At 40.0% G+C, this 17,004-nt stretch overlaps 1 protein-coding gene across 1 annotated transcript; it reads right to left on the bottom strand.

Moving 5' to 3' along the window:
- Window positions 1-3,804: 3,804 nt before the first annotated feature.
- On the bottom strand, window positions 3,805-15,659 carry LOC136161706 (zinc finger protein 677-like). Its single transcript, XM_065926731.1, has 4 exons — window positions 15,464-15,659; window positions 10,478-10,541; window positions 6,882-7,008; window positions 3,805-6,078 (listed from the first exon to the last, which is right to left on the bottom strand). The coding sequence occupies exons 2-4, from the start codon at window positions 10,490-10,492 to the stop codon at window positions 4,577-4,579; spliced, it is 1,644 nt and encodes a 547-aa protein (XP_065782803.1). The 5' UTR covers window positions 10,493-10,541; window positions 15,464-15,659; the 3' UTR covers window positions 3,805-4,576.
- Between the last annotated feature and the right edge of the window lie 1,345 nt (window positions 15,660-17,004).

The raw sequence follows: 17,004 nt of genomic DNA, 5'->3' as shown, positions 1-17,004 counted from the left end.
TTACTTACGTTTTTCTCCTCTTCCAAGGGCCCCGAATTTTTGCCTATTCTTGAGCACTGCAATTTAGAAAGAACCCTATTGCCACACCATCAGCTCCCAAGAGTAGGTGACTTGACCATAAAACATTCCCCGATCAACTGTGAGTTAGATCACCTACTCATTCATTCCTCACATGGCATTTTTTCCTCTGCACTTACTTAGTCCTCAGTATAAATGAAAAGTTCTTTTCTGATGGTTGAGACTTGATAGATTTTCTGGTTGGAGCCCTCTGTCTATTGTAATAATCCTCTGGAATACAATCTCTCTAAATTTGACAGTGGTGAATATTTTGTTTCATCTGTGCTCTAAAATGTACACTCTTTAGTTTTCTAGCATAGGGTTTAATATATATACACAGGTCAAATGAGATCACTGTATTTTCACATTTTTTATCACTAATAATTTACATGTTTCTTAATATTACAGGAGACGTTTAAAAATCTGTTGCCATTGAGGAAAATATCCTTTTATTGTGAATATGCCCATTTTGCTGCCTTTAAATTATTATTAAAACAAAACTCATCAGGAACAAAATGGACTCATGAATGCCTATAGTCAGTTTCTCCTGTAGTGATCTGTGTTTGCTGAAAAGTTCCACTATCAACTCAATGCTGAAATAACTTTCTTGTCACTATGACCAGCTAGCAATATTGCATAATACAGAGTAAACTACCTTATAAAGATCCCAAAATCTATCCTACTCACTAGATCTTTTACAAATGTAAGGATACATCATCTATTCGTGTGTGCCATGCTAAGACATTCTGCTTATTTGTATGTGAAAATATTTCAATATGCTAATTAACCTATCCAAACATTACCATATTTCAAATGATTACCATTTCCTGCATTTGATATCTTTCACATGTAAGGATGTGAGAACGTATACCTTGCAGCAGATGTTAAGAAACAGATATTGCCATAAAAGTTAGTGAGTGTAGCAATGACATTATTTGATAGTTGATAATCTAGCTTTACGTTCTATACAGTTCATATTAAAGACAATATACACCCTACAAAATGCCCTAAGAAATACTGCAAACATGGTAATACTTCAGGTAAAAGTAAATCCCAGTGTCTTCATGTCTTACAGACTTTGTTATGCACATTTGACAAAACATTTCAAGATAAGGAATACAGAAAAGAGCTAAGCTGTAAGTGGGCCTTAGAAAGCATCACTACGAACAAAGCTAGTGGATGTGATGGAATTCCAGTTGAGCTATTTCAAATCCTGAAAGATGATGCTGTTAAAGTGCTGCACTCCATATGCCAGCAAATTTGGAAAACTCGGCAGTGGCCACAGGACTGGAAAAAGGTCCGTTTTCATTCCAATCCCAAAGAAAGACAATCCCAAAGAAGGCTCAAACTATCGCACAATTGCACTCATCTCACATGCTAGTAACGTAATGCTCAAAATTCTCCAAGCCAGGCTTCAGGAATACGTGGACCGAGAACTTCCAGATGTTCAAGCTGGTTTTAGAAAAGGCAGAGGAACCAGGGATCAAATTGCCAATATCCGCTGGATCATCAAAAACCCGAGAGTTCCAGAAAAACATCTATTTCTGCTTTATTGACTATGTCAAAGCCTTCGACTGTGTGGATCACAATAAACTGTGGAAAATTCTGAAGGAGATGGGAATACCAGACCACCTGACCTGCCTCTTGAGAAACCTGTATGCAGGTCAGGAAGCAACAGTTAGAACTGGACATGGAACAACAGACTGGTTCCAGATTGGGAAAGGAGTCCATCAAGGCTGTAAATTGTCACCCTGCTTATTTAACTTATATGCAGAGTACATCATGAGAAACGCTGGGCTGGAAGAAGCACAACCTGGAATTAAGATTGCCGGGAGAAATATCAATAACCTCAGATATGCAGATGACACCACCCTTATGGCAGAGAGTGAAGAGGAACTAAAAAGCCTCTTGATGAAAGTGAAAGAGGAGAGTGAAAAAGTTGGCTTAAAGCTCAACATTCAGAAAACTAAGATCATGCATCTGGTCCCATCATCTCATGGGAAATAGATGGGGAGAGAGTGGAAATAGTGTCAGACTTTATTTTTGGGGGCTCCAAAATCACTGCAGATGGTGACTGCAGCCATGAAATTAAAAGACGCTTACTCCTTCGAAGGAAAGTTATGACCAACCTAGACAGCATATTTTTTTAAAAAGCAGAGACATTACTTTGCCAACAAAGGTCCGGCTAGTCAAGGCTATGGTTTTTCCAGTGATCATGTATGGATGTGAGAGTTGGACTGTGAAGAAAGCTGAGAGCCGAAAAACTGATGCTTTTGAACTGTGGTGTTGGAGAAGACTCTTGAGAGTCCCTTGGACTGCAAAGAGATCCAACCAGTCCATCCTGAAGGAAATAAGTCCTGGGTGTTCATTGGAAGGGCTGATGCTGAAGCTGAAACTCCAATACTTTGGCCTCCTCATGCAAAGAGTTGACTCATTGGAAAAGACCCTGATGCTTGGAGGGATTGGAGGCAGGAGGAGAAGAGGACGACAGAGGATGAGATGGCTGGATGGCATCACAGACTCGATGGGCATGAGTTTGAGTAAACTCCGGGAGTTTGTGACGGACAGGGAGGCCTGGCGTGCTGCGATTCATGGGATCGCAAAGAGTAGGACACGACTGAGCGACTGAACTGAACTGATATAATAATTTTAAAATTAAAGAAAACTGTCTACCCTCAAAATGAATGTATAGATAATCTGAAATTTCATTTAGACATTACTGATTTGAGTTTATTATGATATAAACAAGTTTTTCTCAAAGGTATTTGAAGGTAATTCATCACGAGTGTGGAATAAAGTATTTTAAACAATACAGTTCTCATTAAAAGGAAAAAAATTATTTCTTTTCTCTTTTTATTGTACCCATATGAGATGACGGATGCTAAGTAAACTTAAGGATTTCACAATACATGTAAGTCAGACCATTCTGCTGTACAGTTTAAAGTTGATATATGTCAATTATAAAACTGGGATGAGGGAATGATAGTTTTATTATTTTTTTTTTGAATGATAGTTTTAAAAAGGTAAATAAACACCTTAGCAAAAAATAAAGAACAATGTCATCTATAAAAAAATTTTTTTTAAACATTGCTCTTTTTAGAGCAATGATTAGTGACCTAAAGCATCATATACAATAGTCCTCCAATCCTCAAACCCCAAATCTTGTCCTTATGAGTCTCTGAAACTGATGATGAACAGAATGAACAGTGATGAATAGAAACAGAAAGGCTGTTCTGGCGGGTATCCGAATGACATTGCTCGTTATAATCAAGGAGAGTCTTGTATTTCATACTGTAGTGTGTAATCCCTCCACAGATAAAAATTACACATTAATTCTGTAATTCAAAGTATTCATTCAAATGATCTGTTTCACATGTGTGATTTAAGGTAGGTTCTTCCCTGGTGGCTCACACAGTAAAGCATCTGCCTACAATGTGGGAGACCTGGATTCGATCCCTGGGTTGGGAAGATCCCCTGGAGAAGGAAATGGCAGCCCACTCCAGTACTCTTGCCTGGAAAATCCTATGGACAGAGAAGCCTGGTGGGCTACAGTCCATGGGGTTGCAAAGAGTTGGACAGGACTGAGCGACTTCACTTTCACTTTTCTTTCTACCTTTACATTTCACATATGTTTTCAAGTATATACATGTAGAGTGTAACAATCCCTTACTGTCCTTCTGATGCCTGCAGGTTTAGTATAAATAACAAAAATTCAATCAAGTAAATATTAAAGATCATATACATTACTTTTGTATGGTTTCTAAGGTTGAATCTCTTTTATTGAAATATAATTGATTATATTCATTTTGGCTGTACTACATACATGAGGCAACATTTGCTTTATAGAAACGATGTGTATAGCCATCTATCCTCTATGTCATTACAATATTTTTGAACATCTTTCTTACACAGGATATAACAGTCCCATGACATATATAAATACCTAGGAGTTTGTATGACTTGATCCTCTTCATTTCTTTTACCTGGAACCACACCACCCTTCCTTCTGGCAACAACCAGGCATTTGTTTTTCATTACCTGTGAAGCTGTTTTCACTGTGTTTTGTTTGTTATATTACACATATAAGGAGATCATGCAGTATTTATCTTTCTACATCTGACTTCTTTCACTTAGTATAATCCTCTAGATCCATCCATGTTGCTGCAAATGGCTAGACTTATTTATGGCTCAGTAATATTCCTGTGTGTGTGTGTGCCTTGCACACAACACATCTCCTCTAATTTTTCATCTATTAATGGACACTTAGGTTGCTTCCATATCTTGGCTATTGGAAATAATGCTACAGTGAATAGTAAGAGTGCCTATATCTTCTCAAATTAGTGTTTTTCTGTTCTGCCAGTAAATGGCCAGAAGTGCGAAACCTGGCTCACGTAACAGGTTTTTTGTTTTTTAATTTCTGAGAATCTTTCATACTGTTTTGCATAAATGATGCACCAATTTACAATACCAGCAACAAGGCCCAGGAGTACCCTTTTCTCTACAGCACTGCCAATGTTTGTTATTCATTGTCGTTCTGATAATAACTATAATGTGGTATCTCACTGACCTTGTGATTTGCATTTCCCTGATGATTAATGATGCTGAGCATCTTTTCATGCGTCTGCTGGGCATCTGTATGTGTTCTTCCACCCTGATAGAGTCCCATTAGCTGAGTAAGGCTGGAATACACGCATAAATTTTGTCTGAATTGTTGTAACTTTGAGCTTTGAATAAGACCGTTGCCACATGTGTGAGGCATATGTTTCTTTTCAGTGTGTATTTTCACATGCCTCATGAGGCTTGCAAACTGAGTATAAGCTTTGCCACACTCATTACATTTATGAGGTTTTTCTCCAGTGTGGATGGTTTTATGTTGCGTAAGATATGAATGTCTTGTAAGGGCTTTTCCACACTCATCACATTTGTAAAGTTTCTCTCCAGTATGAGTTCTCTCATGACCCCAAAGCTGTGACCGTTCAATAAAAGCCTTATCACATTTATTACATTTAAAAGGTTTTTCTCCTGTATGAATTCTCTGGTGTGCCATAAGGTTTGAACGCTGGGTAAAATGCTTGCCACACTCATTACATGTGTGTGGTTTCTCTCCAGCATGCATCTTCTGATGTCTGCTAAGGTGTGAAAATTGGGTAAAAGCTTTGCCACATTCATTGCATTTGTAAGGTTTCTCTCCAGTGTGCATCCTCTGATGGTTCGCAAGATGTGAATTTCGACTGAAGACCTTGCCACAGACATCACATTTACATGCTTTCTCTTCTGCATGCACTCTCTGATGTGCTGTAAGGTGGGACTGGTGGTTAAAGGCTTTGCCACAGTCACTACATCTGTAAGGTTTCTGGCCAGAGTGAATTCTCTTGTGATTTGTGAGGTTTGATTTTTTGCTAAAGGCCTTCCCACAGTCATTACAGTTGTAAGATTTTTCTTGAATGTGTGTTCTGTGTTGGGCAGATAACACAGTGGTTTCCACACTAGGAGGAATTTGATGAAGTTGGGAAACTGAGGACCCGTTGCCGACTGACTTCTCAACTTGAGTGCCTCCACACATTTTCTCCTCAGTTGTAAATCTCTGCAGTTCAGCCACCTGTGTCTGCAGTCTTGCTCCAGTTCTACTGTCCAAACACTTTATATTGTTTCTAGTGATGATTATGTTATCTTTCATTGTTAACAAATTTATTATGAATGGCTTGTCATGCGTGAAATATTCATATGTATTACTTCTTACAGAAACATTCTGAGGAAAATTAATTAAGGATTTATTATCCTGATCTTCCCTCTGACTGAGATTTTTGTTGTGGGTCAAAAGCACTTCTTTGTCATTTCTTGCATCACATCCCCACTCACTCTCACTCTCCTGCATATTTTGACAGACTTCCTTGAGGTCAAAATCCTTGATGCCATAAGTTTCATTTTTCTCTAATGTCATCAGGTGGCATAATTCTCCTTTACTGATGTCCTCTTTTGGGGATGATAATTCCTTGATTGCAAATGTGGCAGAATAGCTTCCTATTACATAGAGTTGAAAAATATTTCATGTTGAATTAGACACTTACACAAAAAATAATACAATGATCACAGAAGTTCTTCTATCATGGTCTTCAAACACTATGATAGTTTTTTTTTAGTTTTCTTTTTATACTTTTTCCAGCTTTAATGCTTTCTCTTATCTCAGATAATAAAATTTCAAGTACATACAATGTACAATGCACACTTTTTTGCCATATAACGTGGATAATTCAATGATACTGCATAAGTAGAAAGTCTATCTACGTACTGGCTTACAGAACTGGAGGCATGAAATTGTAATTGAGATTTGAGACTGTCTTCCCTAATTCCTAATCTTTATAATACTGTTTAATCACATGTGAACATGATGCAAGAAAAAATATTTTTACAAATTTATACATCACAATAATTGATACATGTTCATAAATCATGATAAATCTAGCAAGTAAGTTAATAAATAACCACAATTATACAAAATAATAGTCTCTGGAATTCTAAAAGACTCTTGAGTAAGTACAAAAAAAAAATTTTTTTTCATTCCAGAAGGAACACACAATAGGAAAAGTAAAAAGTATCTTGAGAAGCACTGACTTTTGAAATATGAGGGTCAGATCAACACACATACGTATAAAGTTTAAGAATTAAGGAAAACTGTCTGAAATCTCAACTATGGCATTTCATGGAGTATCAATTATATGGCAAAAATATACATATACAGTGTACAATAAATGTTTTGAAAATTTGTTACCTAAGGTCAGAGAGAACATTCGTATGGGAAAAAATTACAGAGACGTTTTCCTCACCCAGGGAGAGCAGGTTCCTGTAGGTCTCCAGCATCACGTCCCTGTACAAGGCCCTCTGGGTAGGATCCAGGCATTCCCACTCTTCCTGAGTGAATTCTACGGCCACATCCTTGAATGTAAACAGTCCCTGAAAGGAAACATTTCACCAAGTGAACAGGGAGAGAGTTCTGAAAATCAGTCTTACAGAATCAGACATGTAAGGACTGGCTTGGCTGGAATGAATGTTCTGAGTGATCCATGTAAGATAATTCTGAGCAAGTTACAATCCTCCAATTTTTTTTAAACTGAGGTGAAATTCATATTAACAAAGTTAGCCACTTTTAAAGTACCATTCAGTGACATTTAGTACATTTACAATGTTGAACATCACCTCTTTCTCATTCAAAAATATTTCAATCATCTCCAAAGGAAATCTTTTACCCATTCAGCAGTTGTTTCTTTCTTCCCCATTTGCTATCAGTCCCTGGACACCACTAATGCTTTATCTCAATAGATGTACCTCTTTGGGATATTTGCATATAAGTAGAATAGTATAAAATGTAACCTTTTGTCTGATTTCTCTCATGAATATACACATACATTTTAGGATTATTTGTTCTACTTTTGTGTAAAAATGTCATGGGTAATTTGATACGGATCACATTAAATGGGTAGATGTATTTGAGTAGTTTGGCCATTTAAACCATATTCATTCTTCCAATCCAGGAGAAAATGTAGATTTGTTAATTTTTTAACAAAAAGAGTGTTTAAGCCTATATGACTATCAGCCTAAAGAAAGTAGATATAGGAAGAGGTTAACATACTTGAAAAACAGGGTAACCATAAACCAAAAACTATTTCACAAAAACCAAAAGGAACAGAACACAAGCATAATATAAAAGGAAACCATCAAACTGCAAAAGGAGAAACAGAGAAAAAAACAAAGAAGAAATACAGAATCAACTGGAAAACAAGGTTTAAATTGGCAGTATATACCTATCTATTAATAATTACCTTTAATGTCTTGAATGTTCCAATAAAAGACACAGAGTGACAGACTGGATTGAAAAACTTGAGCGTACCATATGCTGCCTACAAGAGACCCACTTTAGATGTGAAAAGGAATGCAGTGTTGATACATACTATAACATGGCTGAACCAAAAAAATTACTTTTCTAAGGTCTGCCTAGCAAAACGATAGAAATAAAAGTGAAAATAAACAGATGGGACCAATCAAACTTATGATGTTTTGTATAACAAAAGGAATCATCAACAAAACAAAAAAGACAACCTACAAACCAGGAGAAAATACCTGCAAATGATGCAACCAATAAGTGCTTAATTTCCAAAATATACAGATTATCTCACACAATTCAAAAACAAAAAAACACAACCCAATCGAAAAATAGGCAGAAGATCTAAACAGACATTTCATGAAAGAAGACATACAGATGGGCAAAAGGCACCTGAAAAGACGCTCAACATCATTAATTATCAGAGAAATACAAACCAAAACTAAACTGAGGTACCTCACTTCACACTGATCAGAATGGTCATTGTTAAAATGTCTACAAATGACAAATGCTGGAGAGAGTGTGGAGAAAAGGCAACCCTCCTACACTGTTGGTAGGAATGTAAGCTGACAAAGCCACTATGGAAAACAGTATGGAGGTTCTTCAAAATATTAAAAATAGAGTTGCCATACGATCCAGCAATCCCACCCCTGGAAATATATGTGGACATATAATTCAAAAAGATACACGCACCCCTATGTTCAAAGCAGTACTATTCACAACAGCCAAGACACGGAAACAACATAAATGTCCACTGACAGACGAATGGCCAAACAAGACGTCATGCATGCATACAATGGAATACTATGCAGTCAGAAAAAGAATGAAGCCATTTCATTTGCCAGAACATGGATGCAACTAGAGATTACCATACTAAGTAACTCAGAGAAAGACAAATACCATCACTTATATGTGGATTCTAAAATATAACACAAATGAACCTATCTATCAAACTGATACAAATTCACCAACAAAGAACAGACTTGTGGTTGCCAAAGGGGAGGTGGGATGGGGAGAATGGATTGAAAGTTTGGAATTAGCAGATGCAAACCATTCTATATAGAATGGATAAATAACAAGGTCATACTCTACAGCACGAGAACTACCATCAATATCTTGTAATAAACCATAATGGAAAAGAATATAAAAAATGTGTGTGTGTGTGTATATATATAATATATATAAATGAATCACTATAATGTACACAGACATTGACAAATCATTGTGAATCAACTACACTTCATTTTTTTTTTTTTTAAAGAGACTACTCTTGTAAGAAAAAAAAAGATGCTCTTTTTCTGTGAATGTTTCTGGCATTCTGTCAAAAAGAGGAATAGACTGGGACTTCCCTGGGAGTCCAGTGGAATCCACCTTCCAATGCAGGGGACCCAGGTTTGATCCCTGGTAAGGGAAGTAAAATCCCACATGTTGTGGGGCAACTAAGATCACTCACTCTGGAGCCTGAGTACCAAAACTAGAGAGAAGCCCATGTGACACCTCTAAGACCCGACACAGCCAAATAATTAATTAATTAAAAAATAAAAAAGAAACAGACAATAGATGGATGGGTTTACTTGTGGACTCAGTCTATCACTTTGATCTATATTACCCTTCTCATGCTGAAAACACAGGTTTGTTTACCCCTGGTTTGCAGTATGGTTTGATGCTGCCCTCCAACTCTATTCTTTTACACATTTATTTTGGGTATCTGGGGTCTACCTCTACTCAAAATTAATTTTAGGACCAGGGTCACATTTGTACAAGATTGACTGCTGGGATTCTGACAGAGATTGTTCTGAATCTTTGTATTACTCTGGCGAGTACTGCCATCTTAACTACTCTAAGTCTTCAAATCAGCAATCACAGAATATCTTGATATTTATTTTTCTTTCAACTCTTTCATCAATACTTGTAGTTTTCATTGTACAAATCTTCCAATTCCATAAATTAATTCTTATTCCTTCTGATGGTCTTGTGAATGCAATTGTTTTACTTACTTTCAATTTGTTTATTGCTAGTGTACAGAAATAGTTTAGACCCAGAAACACACTGATTCACTTCTTTAACTTTTAAAATCTCAAAAAGCATGTTTCCCCATCAGTCTTTCATTCTACGCCTCCTCGGGTATTTACTCACATTAGTATTGCATTGGCCAAAAAGTTCATTTGAGTTTTTCTAATCTGAATGAAACTTTTGGCCAACCGATACACTACTTACATATGTAGCCTCTTTGGTTTACATGGAGTTGAAGGGCACGCAGAAGGGTGCCCCACCTCACTGACACCAGAGCCTACTCCCACCTCCAGTCCACGTGAGAACAAAACCTTTCACAGGAGGATCACCTAAAGGACCCTCTTCCCAAGTTCCGGGTCACTGGGTCACAGTGAGGAAGAATCTGCAGGGAGATGAGAGGAGACTCAGGGAAGGCCCTGTGTGTGATTACATATTTTAGGCAGGAAACTTCATGGACAGAGAAGTTTAACAAGTTCAAATCGTGTCATTTTAGGAAAGAGTTAACAGATCAACAAAGAATATGATTTTTACCTGGGAAAGCTCCATTCCTTCTTCTTTCCTCCTCTGTTTGTTAGATTATTCAGGTAAGATTATTCTGTATGAGGAAAATATGTTGTTTAATTCTTACAATCAACATACCCCCCTGCTCTGCCACAAGGATACCAGGAGGAGAACCTTAATGTGGGGAAAGATGGTCCTTTGCTGCCAACTGTAACAGGAAGGATCCAGGGATAATAAATTTCTACAGGAAGACCAATTAGTAAGCTTTTCACCCACTTCAGGAAGACCTTTCCTGCTGCCGAAACCCACACTCTGCTGCAATTGCATCACCCTTCATCCATTTGACACTCAGCCCAAGAAATCTTCATCCTCCAAGTTCCCTCTTCCAGGTGGCCAGCATCCAATGACTGGTTGATGCAGGATAAGGAAGTTACCCTTTATGTTAATTGGAAGCAACTCTGGAGGGTCAGTTCAGTTCTAGAGCTCCCTGTGAGCTATAATGAACAACTGAGATTTTTGTCCTGAGGGTGATGGGAAACCATAAAAGAATTTAATGCCAAGGATGACACAAGCAAATTTATGATTTACCCCTGATTCAGAGAGAAAGACAGGCTGAGAAAAAGATATGCCTCTATCTCTGGGCCTATGCCTCTGTTTCTTTCTTAAGTGTTTTTTGTAACTGCTGCAGAACTGGAACACATTTGAAGTTTTAACTATACAGGCAAAGTGGTCTACTCTGGGTTACAGGTGAGTACACTGAGGCTCAGAGCAGGAGCAGTTTTACAAAGTTACCCTGAAAAAGTCTGAGTTGAGTAAGCAGAACTGGGTTGAAGTGGCAGTCTGGACAGACTTAAGTAGAAAGGGTTTGTCCTAATTCCAGACTAACTTTCATGTTCCTGAGCAAGAGAAACTTCTTTTTCATGGGTTTAATTAATTTCAAACATTTAATTCTTCTTTTCCAAAAAACATTATAATAAAAAAATATAAAATGAGAAATAGTTATTACTCCAGAAACACAAGAAAGAAGGTCACCCACAGAGATATGCTCTGAACAATTTCTTCATCATGAACTGGGCTCTACTGGAACAAAGTTTCACATCAATCTGAGAAAGGTTGGAACCTGGGACCGCCCCCCCACCCCCACCCCCACAGCACTGCTCTGTACCTGAACAAATGCATCCTGAGCACAGAAAACAAAAAAGCCATAAAGAACTAAAAATAACTGCATACATGCACAGCTGGGGCAAATTATGAACAGTAAGATACCTCCCCCCCCAAAAGTGACAAATAGGTTCAAGGGATTAGATCTGATAAACAGAGTGCCTGAAGAACTATGGATGGAGGTTCATGACACTGTGCAGGAAGCAGTGATCAAGATCATCCCCAAGAAAAAGAAATGCAAAAACGAAAAATGGTTGTCTGAGGAGGTCTTACAAATAGCTGAGAAAAGAAGAGAAGCAAAAGGCAAAGGAGGAAAGGAAAGACATACCCATTTGAATGCAGAGTTTCAAATAGAAAAGAGAGATAAGAAAGCTTTCCTCAGTGATCGATGCAAAGAAATAGAGGAAAACAATAGAATGGAAAAGACTAGAGATCTCTTCAAGAAAATTAGAGATACCAATGGAACTTTTCATGCAAAGATTTGGGCACAATAAAGGACAGAAATGGTATGGACCTAACAGAAGCAGAAGATATTAAGAAGAGGTGGCAAGAATACACATAAGAACTGTACAAAAAAATATCTTCACTACCCAGATAACCACCATGGTGTAATCACTCACCTGGAGCCAGACATCCTAGAATTCGAAGTGAAGTGGGCCTTAGAAAGCATCACTGTGAACAAAGCTAGTGGAGGTGAAGGAATTCCAGGTGAGCTATTTCAAATCCTAAAAGATGATGCTGTGAAAGTGCTTCACTCAATATGCCAGCAAATTTGGAAAACTCAGCAGTGGCCACAGGTCTGCAAAAAATCAGTTTTCATCCCAATCCCAAAGAAGGCAGTGCCAAAGAATGTTCAAACTACTCTAAAACTGCATTCATCTCACACGCTAGCAAAATGATGTTCAAAATTCTTCAAGCTGGGCTTCACAGTAAATGAACTGAGAACTTCCAGATGTTCAAGCTGCATTGTGAAAAGGCAGAGAAATGAGAGATTAAATTCCCAACAACCGCTGGATCATAGAAAAAGCAAGAGAATTCCAGAAAAACATCTGCTTTATTGACTACACCAAAGCCTTTCACTGTGTGGATCACAACAAACTGTGCAAAATCCTTAAAGAGATGGGAATACCAGACCACCTGACCTGCCTCCTGAGAAATCTGTATGCAGGTCAAGAAGCAACAGTTATAACTAGACATGGAAAAACAGACTAGTTCCAAATCAGGAAAGGAGTACGCCAAGGTTGTATATCGTCACCCTGCTTATTTAACTTAAATACAGAGTACTACATCATGCGAAATGCTGGGCTGAATGAAACACAAGCTGGAATCAAGACTACCAGGAGAAACATCAATAACCTCAGATACACAGATGATAACTACCTTTATGGCAGAAAGCAAAGAAGAACTAAAGCGCCTCTTGATAAAAGTTAAAGAAGAGAGTGAAAAAGTTGGCTTAAACTCAACGTTCAAAAAACTAAGATCATGGCATCTGGTCCCACCACTTCATGGCAAATAGATGGGGAAACAGTGGAAACAGTGAAGGGGGCTGCAAAATCACTGCAGATGGTGACTGCAGTCATGAAATTAAAAGACACTTGTTCCTTAGAAGAAGAGCTCTGACCAACCTAGATAGAACTTTAAAAAGCAGAGACACTACTCTGCCAACAAAGGTCTGTCTAATCAAAGCTATGGTTTTTCCAGTAGTCATGTATAGATGTGAGAGTTGGACTATGAAGAAAGCTGAGGGCCGAAGAATTGATGCTTTTGAACTGTGGTGCTGGAGAAGACTCTTGAGAGTCCCTTGGACTGCAGGGAGATCCAGTGAGTCAATCCTAAAGAAAATCAACCCTGAACATTCACTGGAAGGACTGATGCTAAAGTTGAAACTCCAATACTTTGGCCACCTGATGCAAAGAACTGAGTCATTTGAAAAGACCCTGATGCTGGGAAAGATTAAGGGCAGGAGGAGAAGGGGACAATAGAGAATGATACGGTTGGATGGCATCACTTGATGGACATGGGTTGGGCAAGCTCCCGGAGTTGGTGATGGACAGGGAAGCCTGGCGTGCTGCAGTCCTTGGGCTGCAAAGAGTCAACTGAGCGTCTGAACTGAAGACACAAACAGGCCAAAACCCAACGGCCACTTCTGAGGTGCTGAGAACAAAGGCAGGATACTGCACAGGATCTGTGCACACAGCATCACCAGCGGGTGGGCAGACCATCTAAGCCACAGCTCCAGTCAGACCTATTTATCCGCCCCCACTCCCACCCCATTTAAGGAACCAGTCCCGCCTTTCATCAGGGAACAAGCAAGGGCAAATGTTTCTTCTTCTTGTTCACTTGTCTTGCAGCACAAATTCCAGTAAAGCTTTGCCTGAATTCCTCGCTTGTCCTGTTCCTATTGAGTAGAGCCCAAGAACTCAGATCTGTAACAGATCCAGCCCATCCTTTAACATCTGCATAGAGGGAACTTGAGAGGACAATCTATTTATTTGGATACTTCAGTTCAGAGGTCACTAATTGAGCTGATCAGTTAAGGCAAGAAAGAAGCTACTGAATATTAAACTGGTTAAACTAGGTTTTGAGTGTTAAAAGGTGATCAACATCCCTTCCACATGCACAGTAAACCAGACATCAAGTAGTGAGTGAAGTCGCTCAGTCGTGTCCGACTCTTTGCGACCCCATGGACTGTAGCCCACCAGGCTTCTCCGTCCAGGGGATTCTCCAGGCAAGAATACTGGAGTGGGTTGCCAGTTCCTTCTCCAGGGGATCTTCCCGACCCAGGGATCGAACCCAGGTCTCCCACATTGCAGGCAGACGCTTTAACCTCTAAGCCACCAGGGAAGCCAGACGTCAAGTAGAGCTGCTATCTATTCAGAATAGTTTCAATACAGAATACAGCAGAAAGCATATAAACCTGGTAACCTGAACAATAAAATTTACAGTAAAAATAATTTGGATATTTAAAACATATCCAAAGGTTCCTGATATTAAAGCTAAAACAAGTGTGAGGATACATCAAATTTAGAAAAGACTGACACGAGCCACAGAACAAAGGGGGTGATCGCAACAGTACTGGTAATAATGGCCATTTTCAAAAGAACTCTGTGGTAACACAGATTCTTCCCCCATTTCTTAGAAGGGGAGAGAACAACCTGGAACTAAGTCTCTGTCCTCTGGAAGGCCTGGGATTGCAAATGGAGTCATCATCTGAAACAAAAGTTAGAAATGCAGATGCCTCAAACACCTGCTTTTGCAACTATCACTCTCCTCTGCATAATTTAAACATGTCAACAAACTTAAAACAAATATAGTTGATAGAGACACTACTTAGTACTTCATAACTTAATATTCCACATTTAATCAACGCAATTCAGCTGGGTTTGGGTTTTCCGCTTTCGCCACCAGCGTGCTTTGTTCTCTGTGTGTCTCCCCGGGTCCTTCTGCTTCTCTCCTTGTGTCCTTTTCTGTGTTTCCTCCTCTGATTATAGGCATCATTTTATTTCCCTCCCTCTCTATTCGTCCTCCCACAGACCGTTAGGTCTCACTCTGTTGCAATCTCTGTTCAATCCCTGTAATTTTTTCTCCCCAAACGTTCTGATGCCTCGCTAACTGCATATACTTCTGCTTCAACATTCCCTCTCTGCTCTCCTAGGAGGGAGGTCAAGGGCGATCCACCTCCCGAGTGAGGGCTTGATATAACGGAATAGGGCGGAGGAGTGCGGGGGGCGGGGGGGGGGGTGGAGAGGAGCCTGGAGTCCGCCAAAGGGTTGAGAGAGGTAATCAAAGCAGGAAAATAGCGCTGCAGGCGTTTAGCGTCTATATGAACCGACTTCAGAAAGCTTGGGCCCGTACCTGAGTCGGAGCGATTTTAACCGGAACCGGGCCCGGACTCCTTGGACCGAACCGAGCCTTCTGGCGACGCCGTCATAGGCGGTAGCGGCGGTCTCAGAGCGAGAGCGACAACCGGGTTCAGAAGTTTAAGTTGCCGAGAGACCCGAAACCCAGCTGTGGAGGAGAGGGCCTGAATTCCGCAGAACGCAGTAACGAACTAAACAACCAAGTCACTCACCGGAGCGCGTCAGTCTCGGCGGGATCCGCTTTCGCGTCCTGAGAGAATTGCGCATGCGCACCGTTGAGCAGGGGGACAGGACCACCAAGGGGCGCCTGTCTCTGACGTCCGGGTGAAAGGAGGCTGGGTCCCTGGATGGGCGGAGCCTCAGACGCCTAGTCTCGTCCTGGGAGATTCTTGTGTCTTCCTCCTCTCCGAATGGGCTTTGCGTTTCTACTTTGGATCCTTTGAACGTGTCCGGTGTCCTTTGGAGCCAGGCTCGGTGCGGAATTAGAGAGCCGGGCCACTTCTATTGGAACTGGCCGCTCGACAACGGTTTATGTGAAAACAGCGAGCGGATGGACACAGATCCTCTGAGCACCCAAGCGGCCGAGCGCTGGGGCGTGGGGGCGGGGCTTGGCGCTGTGGGCGGAGCTTGGATTCTGGCCCTTCTGAAACCCCAGGCAGTTAAACTGCTTTACTTAAGCGACAGCATGAGTTTTAGAGCGGGTGATGGAAACTGGTAGTAACTGGAAATGCAAAATTGTGCCTGTGTGGAATGTGCAATTTTATACTCACTTCCCTTCGGAGCGTTACTTTTTCTTTTGTTCCCCATTCACTTGGAGCCATCAAAAATAAGAATTTGAGGGGAGGAAGTGGGACAGTTCCTGGTGATCTATAGGTTAGGATTCCAGGTTTTCAATGCCTTCCGGAAACAGATCCCACAAGCCGGGCAGCACAACAAAAAAAAAGAGGAAAACTGTCCACCCCAAGCATGTCTTTGGCTGAGGGACTCCTTTGGAGACTGTGAGCAAGTAATTGGCTACAGTCAGGTGCTTGACAACCAAGCCTTAGTAAATAATTCAACCATATTTTAATTGTCTTTTAAAGAATACACAAACTACTGCACAACTGCACTCATCTCACACACTAGCAAAGTAATGTTCAAAATTCTCCAAGCCAGGCTTAAACACTATGTGAACCATGAACTTCCAGATGTTCAAGCTGGATTTAGAAAAGGCAGAGGAACCAGAGATCAAATTACCAACATCCGTTGGATTATTGAAAAAGCAAAAGAATTCCAGAGAAACATCTACTTCTGCTTTATTGACTATGCCAAAACCTTTGTGTGGATCACAACATATTGCAAAATTCTTCAAGAGATGGGAATACCAGACCACCTGACCTGCCTCTTGAGAAACCTGTATGCAGGTCAAGAAGCAACAGTTAGAACTGGACATGGAACAACAGACTGGTTTGAAATTGGGAAAGGAGTACATCAAGGCTGTATACTGTCACCCCGCTTATTTAACTTAAATGCAGATTATATCATGCGAAATGCCAG

The sequence above is a fragment of the Muntiacus reevesi genome, chromosome 2 (assembly GCF_963930625.1).
Source record: "Muntiacus reevesi chromosome 2, mMunRee1.1, whole genome shotgun sequence".
Lineage (NCBI taxonomy): Eukaryota > Metazoa > Chordata > Mammalia > Artiodactyla > Cervidae > Muntiacus > Muntiacus reevesi.
This window is presented reverse-complemented; position numbering and strand designations above follow the sequence as displayed.

Excerpts from the sequence above, each read along its gene's own strand:
- LOC136161706 (XM_065926731.1), bottom strand. Across the intron at positions 6,079-6,881 it reads CAGGAACCTGCTCTCCCTGG|GAAGCTATTCTGCCACATTT; the intron begins GTGAGGAAAACG and ends TCTATGTAATAG.